Source organism: Frankliniella occidentalis, unplaced genomic scaffold (assembly GCF_000697945.3).
Source record: "Frankliniella occidentalis isolate FOCC.00 unplaced genomic scaffold, Focc_3.1 Scaffold139, whole genome shotgun sequence".
Lineage (NCBI taxonomy): Eukaryota > Metazoa > Arthropoda > Insecta > Thysanoptera > Thripidae > Frankliniella > Frankliniella occidentalis.
In genome coordinates this window covers 193,462-204,285 of record NW_026267266.1, presented here as the reverse complement: position 1 = coordinate 204,285, position 10,824 = coordinate 193,462, and the positions used below count along the sequence as shown (strand labels likewise).

At 56.9% G+C, this 10,824-nt stretch overlaps 1 protein-coding gene across 4 annotated transcripts in view; it reads right to left on the bottom strand.

The window, feature by feature from the left end:
* The window catches only part of LOC113208568 (tachykinin-like peptides receptor 99D), a 136,727-nt gene that overhangs the window by 61,800 nt on the left and 64,103 nt on the right, over window positions 1–10,824 (bottom strand). For all 4 annotated transcript variants that reach the window (XM_052270804.1, XM_052270801.1, XM_052270802.1 and 1 more), the window contains exons 3-4: window positions 6,171–6,672; window positions 1,915–2,177 (exon numbers count right to left, since the gene is read on the bottom strand). In XM_052270804.1, the coding sequence (XP_052126764.1) occupies window positions 1,915–2,177; window positions 6,171–6,431 (524 nt within the window). In that variant the 5' untranslated portion in view covers window positions 6,432–6,672. The remainder of the gene's footprint in view (window positions 1–1,914; window positions 2,178–6,170; window positions 6,673–10,824) is intronic.

Here is a 10,824-nt window from a genome sequence, read left to right as displayed (position 1 = left end):
GGGGGTGGCGGGGGCGGTACAGGCGCCGTGCAGCGCCGCCGTAATCTCGTTCCGGTGGCGAATTAAACGGGATTGGCTGCCCGTGGAGCCGCTGTGCGCCGCTGGGCTTCGCTGTAGGCTGCTCTGCGCCGCTGGGCCGGCGCGGCACACGCGCTGCTTTGCTGGCCGCAGCCACGAGCTGCTGCTGCTGCTGCTGCTCTCTGGCCCGGCCCGACGGCCCATCGCACACCATCTGTCTGCCTGCCGCGTCAATGCCCAGCGTTGATTCGCCCTCCCATGATAACGCCCTCAGGTGGCGGGATAGCGGCAGCGGGACCTGCAGAGCAAGCATTCGCGCGTCGCCGGGTGTGGCTTAGAGAGCAAGAGCGACGTTGTCATGTCCCAACAGCACAGAGCCGATCTGCGGCGGCGCGTCGTTTTCACTAAATCCTATCGACATTGTAGCGTTTTCACAAAAAGCTTATCTGCAAAGGGTTTGCTGCAGCCCGTTACATTCAAGTGTGATTTGCAAAATGAGTTTTTAAAGGTGAAAATGACGTGCTGCAGAGAACGGCTTTTTTAGTTGAAAGCACAAGTCGTGCGTGATCGACCAGGAAGGGCTGGCCGACGTCGACAGCCAAAACCGCTCATTATCCCCCCCGCACTCGACGTGTGTAATTATTTCCACATTTGGCACTTTACGCGTTCCTAGAGAGTAAATAGTCTCGTCCCCTCTACTCCCTCCCCTCTCCACGTCTCTCTTCTTTCTGGGCGGGTAAATCAACGCGTCCCGGCCCAGCCACATGTGGCACAAGCATTACACAGTCGGCGGCTGCCGGGTCCGGGCACGCTCATTACCCCCGGAGCGACGCGTGGGAGTCTTGGGGCATCAAGCAGCAGCCTGAAGCAGCCTAAGGGGAAGCCTACAGCAGCCTAAAAGCGGCGCGGCGTCAGCACCCGGCCCAATAGAATAGAGTCGTGGCCCCAACAACTTTAGAGGCGCGCGGCCCCGCCTTGGCCACACCGCCACGTCACAGAGACACTGTCACACATGTCGTGGTGCCGACTGTCAGGGTAACCCGACATTAGAATCTGAATATACCGACACCGACCCCACCCAACCGACCACCCTTTGTATTATAAAAGTGGTGGAACGTTGTACTACCACGTCGGCTTACAGGACGAGGCGGTGGAAAAGTTACGTCACGCATGAAAAAACGGTGGACACTGGGTGACAGTATTGTTATACATCATTTCTAATGTGACGTAACTGTGACGTAACGCGACCCCAAAGATAAAATAAGACACGTTTGTCCTCGCAGCGTGGAGGCTTGGTGGTGCGCCGTGGCAGTGGTAACTGGTAAACCCACGACAGCAGAGCGTGAGCGAGCTGATCAAACGCGCGTACATGCAAGCCGTTCGCCCCGCGGCGCGCCACATATGACTGCGAGGAGGGCCTCTCCCCTTTGTTCTCCGCCGAGCGCGCCCTTCCCTCACGTTCTGCTGCACCGGAGACGCCTGCTCCTCTTCGATCTCTCTTTTTTCTCCCCACTGTCCGCCCTTTCCTCCCCATCCCCGCCGGCGTCTATTACTCTCGGCGCAGCACGTCCCCCGCTGCTTCCGGATTCACATTCGGCGCGCACAGCATTGGACCCCCCGCGTCTACAGCCACATTCACATTCATATGGAAGCGGGGGGCCGCCCGGGGCGCGGCTGCTACTGCTGCTGCCCGGAGCGTGAAAAAGCTGCATCAGACTTTGGCGAGGGATGTGGCGCCGGTGCGGTCTCGGGGCGAGTCATAGCGCGGTAGCTGAAGAATGGGCGCCGCCGCCACCGGTCGCCTCCGCGTCGTAAAAACGTCGCCACGCCGTTTGGGCCGCCGCTGATCGTGCAGATTTAGAGCACCTGATCATCGTTCGCTGGCCCCCAGCTCACCTGTCTATGGAGATGGCCATTAGGGTGAAGACGGACGCGCAGATCGAGAGCACGGCCACGAACTGCGACAGCTTGCAGTAGAGGCGCCCGAACGGCCAGTTGTTGTGCAGCATGCCAACGTACGTGGCCGTCACGTTGAGCAGCGACACCATGGCGTCGGCGATCGACAGGTTGACGAGGAAGTAGTTGGTGACGGTGCGCATGCGCTTGTGCGCCAGCACGATCCAGATCACCATCACGTTGCCGCAGGCCGCCACGATCACCTGCGTCAGACAACAAAATATTTTTTCTGGGTGTGCAGTGGGTGGTGTGGGTCGAGCGAGGTGTTCACGGTAAAACTATGTCTAAATTTTTAAAAGGGAAAACAGCATTAAAGAACTCCTATATTAACGGAAAACGCCCTCAAATTTTCCTAAGTAAAATCCTCTCAAAAAATGAGGAAAATACGAGGGGGAAACGACTGTTAAACTTTGTGTCAGCCGGATTACGGATTACGGATTACCCGGATTACCTCCGGAGTGTCCTCCGGATTACGTTGCTTTTTCTCCAGAATTACCCCGGGTTACCCCCAAAATTTTCCCGGATTACCCCAAAATTTCCCCGGATTACCGCGGATTTCTTAGAATTTCCTCGGATTACCCCTACCGGATTACCTTTCGGCTGTCAGCCGGATTACCTTAGTCGTTTCCCCCTCGGGAAAATAACTTCATTACTTTTCCTCAAATATGGCAGTTCTTAAAGTTTTCCATTTTCCCATTTTCCCTCAAAAAACCTCGGACATTGTTTTTACTGTGTTGCTTACGGTTCAAGCCGCGAGTACTCTGCAAATCTGACTGTGTAACAAGATGACAGTTTCGCCCAGGACACACTATCCTGCGTCAGGACCACGACTCAACACAACAGTATGCTAGGTTGCCTACTCCTACTCGCTCTAAGGCGCCACGGCCCCTTGCGTCTTGAGTATGCAAACCTGCAACACTGTTGTGTCGTAGCGGTAGGCCAAAGCCGCGGTCGGGAGAGACGCCCGCTGTTCATCCCCACACAATAAAGCGCCCCTGCTCAGCGTGCGTCTGCAAGCTCGACGCGGTCGGCCCCGGCTCCTTCTGACGAGGGATTTCGATTAAACATTCCAAAACAGTCGATTAACTGCGGTGGGCGGTGGTGGTGGGCCGGGGCGGGCCGGGGCGGGCCGGAGCGTATGCGGCGGGCGTGTACTTGTTTTCGTCTGTCCCGGCGGCGGCGGGTCTCCGATGTGCCGCATCAGCAATCGGGTCATCAATCAAGGGTCCGGTCGGCTTATTTCAGCGAGGCGGTCGCGTCTCCCTCCCCGGAGCCTCCTATCTAGGCGCCCCAGTCACAATGGCGGAAACGGCGTGCCGCAAAAGAAAAATAATGGATAGTAAAAAAAATACCGAAAAACAAGTAAGTCAGTTTCTTTCATAAATAGATTTTATAGGCCCATGCTGTGCTATGGTGGGCAAGACAGTGAAAGCTTCTCTTGCTTGTCCGCTTCGTGTCGAAAATAAAATCTTGAATACATTGGGACGACGACCCCAAACTGTCAAAGGGTTTCGCGCGCGCGAACGAAAAAGGGGTTGGGTGACATAACCGATATAACGAGCCGCGAGGCGTGACGCGGAGAAGAGGCGGCTCAGAGCGGTGCTTTCGGAGGGAAGGACCGCGCGCGACCCCTGTGTGTGGCGTGTTTATGCGAGGGGGTCAGAGGTCACCAGGAGGCACTACAGCAGCAGGGAAAAGAAGAAGAAGAAGAAGAAGAAGAAGAAGAAGAAGAAGAAGAAGAAGAAGAAGAAGAAGAAGAAGAAGAAGAAGAAGATAAAAGCAATAGTTGGGACGTGGTGAGTTCGCGGACAGTCGCGAATGTGAAGAAAATAGGGAAAGGGGGCAGACAGGGCAGCACGGCACGCGGTTCAGGTGAAGTGCACGCCACTCACTGTCAGCGGCACGGTTGGCTCCCGGCCGCAGAGCTAGCCAGCGAACAGCAGCAGGGGGAAATATAGAAATTTATCGACAGGCCAGGCGTGGTGTGGCCGCGATTTTCCTGCTGGATCCAGATCCCGCCGCTGCTCCGCTGCGTCCCCCCACGCGCGGCCCATAACGTTTTTGCGCCTCGGGGGCGTCATCGGACAAGCCCCCCCCCCCCCCTCGGTCTGTCTAGCCGAAAAGTGTAATTATTATGAGATCGATGAATTCAGGAAATAAAAGCATAGTCTTCGGGCAGCAACACATCAATCCACGCCACGGGCACGCCCGCCTCTGCCTCTATGCCATTCTTTTTTTTTAATTATTCCCTTTATATCCCACAGTTTATATGGTTTATACCAGATCGTTTTTTCTTTTGGAAATAAACTGCAAAAGACCCAGTTATGTTTTCGCGTTTTCGCCAGATTGGGTTGGGATCCTGAGAGACATTCTAAGAAGAGGAAAAGAGAGGTGGACTAGTCGCGAAAACGTTTTTCGCGGCCGTTTTCTTTTCCCGCCAATCACTTGGGTCCCGCCGCACGAGGCTGTCGTGACGTGAGGGCACGGCCATCAAGCCAGGGCTGAAGAGCCGCCATTTTCAAAATTGCCTTCAGTTGAGTCTGAGGGCGAGGTGCGGTGCTGGCGCTGGCGGGGGGTGCAAGGGTGCGCATGATTGTGTTGTCCGCTGATAGTACGCCCGCCCCACCCCATCATCACGTGTCTCAACAACTGCCCGCCCCGCGCCCGTTGACTGCTCGCCAATAATAACACACTAGAGAGCTGTATTCAGTTTTATAGGAGAGCTAATTCCGACAGTGAAACGCAAGTGGCCATAAAAGTGAAAGCCGAAAGCAAAGAATCTGTCGTGCCTAACCAAGCTGAGCGCGACGAGGGCGCCGTGGGCACCTTCAGTCTCTCTAGAGAACCTACTGCGTACCTATTTACCTCCGCCTCCAGGTTCTCCGCTTTCGGCTTTCGCTTCGGGCTTTCGCGTTTCGCTCACCGGATTAGCTCCCCTAACTAAATACAGCTTACAGCGGTACCCGAGCAGTGCGCCGCGCGGCCTGCCACGGGCAATGATGGCTCGTCAACCAGGAACAATTGGAAATGTTTTACGCGCGCCGACGCTTGTAGTTTGATGGGCACTCCAGCTAAAGCGCCTGCCACGTTTTGTATGCGCTCCGACATCGACCACAGAGTTGAAAAGGCTTTTTTGCGATGGAAATTAATCCACACTATTATGCTTTATTTTTGCGAGAGAAATCAATCCACACTACATTTATTTTGCATTCTTTTCTTTAACTTTGTGATTTGGTTGAAAATCCACACACGCGTCCAAAAATGTGAGATCTTCGAGGGGCCCTTACCCTTCACTCCTAAAAAAATCGTTCAGTGATTGCAATCACAGCTGATTGCAAATGATTGTGATTTTTGAAAAATTATTTTAAAATGATTCAAAATCGATTGTAAATGATTCAAATTGACTGTATATGATTGAAAATGAGTGAAAATGTTGCAAAGATTGTAATGATTGAAAGTGATTGTAAATGATTCAAAATGATTCGAACTCTAATTTTTTCTTTTGAAACGTTTTAAGTGATTCTTGAAAGTGGTCGACTCCTCGGAGATCTTGGATTAAGTACATTACACTTCTTGATTTTTTCAAGTACAAAATGCCATTATATGCACTTTGTAAAAAGAAATCACGGTTCAAGTATACAGTGTACTGTTGTTGGGTTGCGTCTAAAACGTGTCTATCTCCGTTTGAAGGAGAAGCGACCCTCACGCGACCCGAGAGAAGAACTCCAAAGCCGGCGGGCTGGGCTGAGCCCCCGGCCTAGGCCTCTACGCGCGCCTCCCGCGGCACAGCACGACACACAATACGACACCCCTGGGCCGGGTCCCAGGCTGGGCGCCGCCGGCGTGCCCTTCAGCGCGTTCGCTACAATGAGCGGTAACGCCCAGAGACGCTCTCCGCGCCGACGACGTGAGAGGTGAAAGAGCCGAAAGCGCCATTCCATTACAGTGGCCCGAGGCGGGGAGCGTCGAGGGGCGAGGGGGCGAGGCGTCAGGCTGGAGAGAGTATGCCAACAAACGAGTATCGGACAAACTTTGGCCGCGGATTTTGCGCGCGGCCAAAAGGCGACGGTCAGGCCGGCCAGACGGCGAAAAGGGGAGGGGGACGGAGGTCCCTTATGGCGAGGGAAGTGGCCATGAGGTTGGAGACAACGGGCGGGGTGGAAGCTCGCGGAAGACAGATAGCGGACAGCACTCACCATGCCGGCGAAGAGCGCGGACCAGAGCACCTGGCGCCAGACGGGCAGCTCGTACGTATGGAACTCGCCGTACTCGGTGTCGTTGAGCGGGAAGCCGTCGGACGCGTTGACCGTCAGGTTGGACGTCATCCACGGCAGGGGGGAGGCCGTCCAGGCGGAGGACGCGTTGCCGTCCATCAGGCCGGCCAGCCCGGCCAGCCCGGCCAGCACGGGGTCGTCCGGACCCGCCGCCGCGCCCTCCGCGCTGCCGTTCGTGACCATGGTGTGGTCACGGGTCACGGGGCCGGGGCCCGGCTCAGGTCCGCAGGGCTGCCGTCAGACTGTCGTCGTGATGCGCCGCCGCCGGGACTGCATCGCGCTCGGGCCTTGGGCATCGCACTGGCACAGCGGCACCGCCAGCGGACCGCCAGCGCGCCAGAGGAGCGAGATACGGCGACGACCGTCGCCGATAAGCAGCCGAAGCTGCCTCCAAGGCCCTAGGCGGCAGTCATTGCTCCGACACCTGTAGGCAAAGGACGAACCGATCAACACACGCACACACCCACATAGTCCCTGCGGGGGCGGGGAGGTCGGCAACGGCGATAGCGATGAGAAGCGCGAAGACCGCAAGACCAGCTGCTCGCGGCGCGTGCGCAGACGGACAGCAGTGAGAGAGACAGAGAGAGAGAGAGAGAGAGAGAGAGAGAGAGAGAGAGAGAGAGAGAGAGAGAGAGAGCAGAGAGAGAGAGAGAGAGAGAGAGAGAGAGAGAGAGAGAGAGAGCAGGGAGAGAGAGAGCAGAGAGAGAGAGAGAGAGAGAGAGAGAGAGAGAGAGAGAGAGAGAGCAGGGAGAGAGAGAGCAGAGAGAGAGTGAGAGAGAGGGGGGGGGGGAGAAAGAAGCAAATAAAAACACCGCTGATACCTCGGCGTCGTCGCCGCTGGGGAACCAATCACTAAAGAACACTCAGCGCGAGCTCCGCGTGGCTCGGGAGATAAGGCCGACGATACCTGCTCTGGCAGGCGAAGTCGCGCGGGCGGCAATATAGCACGAGCCGATCTAAAGATATATACTATATTGTCACTTTTGAACCATTAGCTTTGTGCCACGTCAAAAAGAAAAAAACGGAACGCCACGCCGAGCCCCCTGGTGCTATATATGGGAGACTGTAAGGAAGGGGGGGGGGGGTCTCTTTGACCTCTGGTAGAGACAGTCTTAAAACTCTGAACAAATTGAGAAGAGTGGAGGAGGTTTTTTTTTCATTTCTTTCCTCTAGTGTCCCGTTTGTTTTCTTCCGCCCCCACGCCACAGCAGCGCCTACGCGTCACGTCACCAACGGCGCCTGCGGTCAACAAAAGGCATGTGCGGGTGCGCGCGCGCGCGCGTCTCCGTCTAAATTTAGAAGGGGGCACATCTGGAGGTGGCTGTCAGCGCGCCCATCCCACCCTACCCGGCCCCGCCCCGCCCCGCTTCCCACCAGCCAGGCCAGGCTGGGCTGGGCTGGGCTGGCCGACCTTCATCTCGAGAGTATATTGACAGTCGTCGTCCCTGTACTTGACCTGATGCGCTGGCCGACGGCTCCCCCTTTCAGGCGCGCGCGGCCTATTGCCGCCAGGGTCCCTGAAGGGCAACAGGACAGGGCACGGACAGGCCCTCTGCCCCCTCCCGCAGGTAAAGGCCCTCGTCCAGCAGCTGGGGCAAAGTCGGTCGCGCTGCGCTCTCGCCACGGCCGGGCCCGCTCCGACGGGAGCCCTTGAACCAGGCGCCCCGAAGACGCCCGGCGTTCGCCGGAGCTCCCGGAAGCGCGCGCGCGTGGCGTGAGGATCCCCGCCCCGCTTCTTCTCCGTCGTTATCCGATTTAACGCTCAATTCGCAATGCAAATGAAGCAGCGCCTTCCGAATAGCCGTGACAAGAGGGAGAGGAGGGCGCGCCGACGTCCGGCCAAAGCAGGGCAGGGTAAGACGCGCCAGAAAGAAGGAGTAGAATCTGGGTCGACAATCGTCCTCCCTCCCCGGTCCTATAGAAGTGCGGGCGGCGGCGGGCCAGGGCGGGGCGGGTGACCCCCCCTCCCTCTTCTTGTCCCCGCAGCCCACACCGGCCTTTTCAATTCGCAGCGCATACGCCGCCGGCCATGATCTCTCCCGTTTCGCTCGTAAATCCCACCGATCCGTAACTTATCTACCCCCCCGCTAGTCGGGCTGCTACGCCCAAACCCGCGTAGGGCTCAACCACTCTCCTCTCTCTCTCCCCTGGCCCCGAGGGTCCTCTCGCGAGGCACCACTAATCTAGCCACCACAGAACACCAGCGTCCTAGACGGCAACTCTCTCTCTTTCTCCCTCCCTCTCTCTCTCCCTCTCTCCCTCTCTCCCTCTCTCCCTCTCTCCCTCCCTCTCTCCCACTCTCTCAGTGCGTGAGGAGAGCGCCTGACCGCGCTTATGCATGGTCACAGGAGAGACTTCAGGTCGCCGCTCAGGACCAGACCAGAGCGACGACGCGGTGAGCGGGAAAAGGGCTGATTTGTTTTGCTCTCCCCGAGAGGAGAACAGGTAGGGCACTTAGGCGCGCTCTCCGCGGATACGGCGGGGGGGGGGGGGGGGGCTGTGGGGCTGCGTGCTGCGCTGTGTGGTCCTGTGAGCCCCCTCGCTGACAAGTGGGGCACGCTCCTGCACTCGTCCACTGAAAGCCGGTGTTCGCCAGTGAATGGGAGTGGACGAGGAGGATGAGGCTGTCCCGGGGGGCCACGGCTCGGCTCGGCTCCGGCTTTGGCTTTACGCGCCACGCGTGGCGCGGCGAGGCTTCGGCTCCGGTTGAGTCTGTTGAGGAGTCTCGACTCGGTGCGAGACGTGCACGCCGCGGGTTCCCAGAGCTCGCATCCGCGCCGCCGCAAAGAAAGAAGGGGCTTGACAGACGGCGTTTTAGCATTCAAACCGAAAACACGACCGTAAGAACACCGCAACAGCGACGAGAGAGACGGCGGCGCACAAGGAGAAACACTCGCGGCAGCGCACCAGTTTGTTGGCTCTCGTGCGGCGCCCTTGGAAACAAAAGAGCTAGAAGAGAAATTCCCCGGGAAATCGCTGTCAAAGTGCATAAGAGATATCCTGGCCCTGCTTTTAGCTTTGGCTTCTCCCCCCTCCACCCCCTCTGGTCCTCCATTGCTGCTGTCCGATTTATGGGGGCGCCTCGCCTCGCCTCATCGACACGGCACAGCGGATTGCGTCTCTTTTTTTTTATTTCTCCTTTTGCCCCACGAAAAATACTGTCCTCTGGCTTAATATTGCGCTGGCAGCGCGCGGCTTAGCCCCCCCCCCCCATGACTTCTCTCTCTCATCTCCGGCGTCACAGAGCAGAGGGAAAGAGAAGAAAGATGGAAAGGGGGGAGGGGGGCATTCGAGCACTTCCAGCCGAGACTGGCCCTGGCTCCAGCGTCCGCGCTCGCTCCAGTGGCATTGCGACCATTGCGTGGCGATGAATTGAGCTGGCTTTGATTATTGCTTCTGCCCGGCGCGGGCCGGCGGCTACCCGGGCGGGCTGAGGCCGGGCTGTTTGGTGTTTTTATTTCGGCCGTGTCGTTTGTCGCTAAAAAAGAAACGGCGGGTCGAGTCAGCGGCCGCAAAATGGCGTGTAATTTGATATTCCGGCCTGGCCGAGCGGGTCGAGCAGCGGCGGCGGCGGCAGGGGTAGCAGTGCCCGGCGTGGGCAGGAGAGGACGGCCCTTTGAAGCGCCCTACAAACAGGATGGTGGTTGCTTGAAAGGGGGAGGGGGAGGGGCCGGAGTATTCAGCAGTTATCGAAAAGTCTCTGTCCCGGTCGGTCGGCGTGACTCCACGGATCGGAGTATGGCGGTCGAGGAGAGCCCGGCGGGGTCGAGCGAGGGGTGCCCAACTCGAAAAAATCGTGTACACCTGATTACCAAAAAGTGATGATTACCAAGGATAACCGAAGATTACCGAAGATTACCGAAGATTACCGAAGATTACCAAGGGTTTCCGAAGATTACCTCTGACAAAATATTACCAGAGATTACCAAAGATTTCCATTGATTACCACAGATTACCAGTGATTTCCAAAGATTACCGGCGATTTCTAAAGATTACCAGTGATTACCAAAGATTACGAGTGATTACCAAAGATTTCCAGGAATTTCCTTGCTGGATTTCTTAGTGATTACCAAAGATTACCTAGTGATTACCAAAGATTACCTGGTGATTACAAACGATTACCTGGTGATTACCAACGATTACCTAGTGATTACCATGAATTACCGGTGATTACCAGGGATTACCGGTGATTACCAGGGATTACCGGTGATTACCAGGGATTACCGGTGATTACCAGGGATTACCAGGGATTACCGGTGATTACCAAGGATTACCGTCGATTACCAAGGATTACCGTCGATTACCAAGGATTACTGGCGATTACCAATGATTACCGGTGATTACCAGGGATTACCTACTCTGTGTACACCTGATTACCTCAGTTGGGCACCCCTCGGGGTCGAGGCTAGGGGGCGGGATACGAGGAGTGGGGGGCTGCTCAGGGGGGCTGAACCGGTTGTACGGTCGAGGAATTGATTTGGACTGCCGCACACAGATTTGGGGCGAAACAGTCGCGTAGCAGCGAGCGTGAGCGTACCCCTTTCATTCCGCGATAATCCCCCCGGCCGACGCCCTC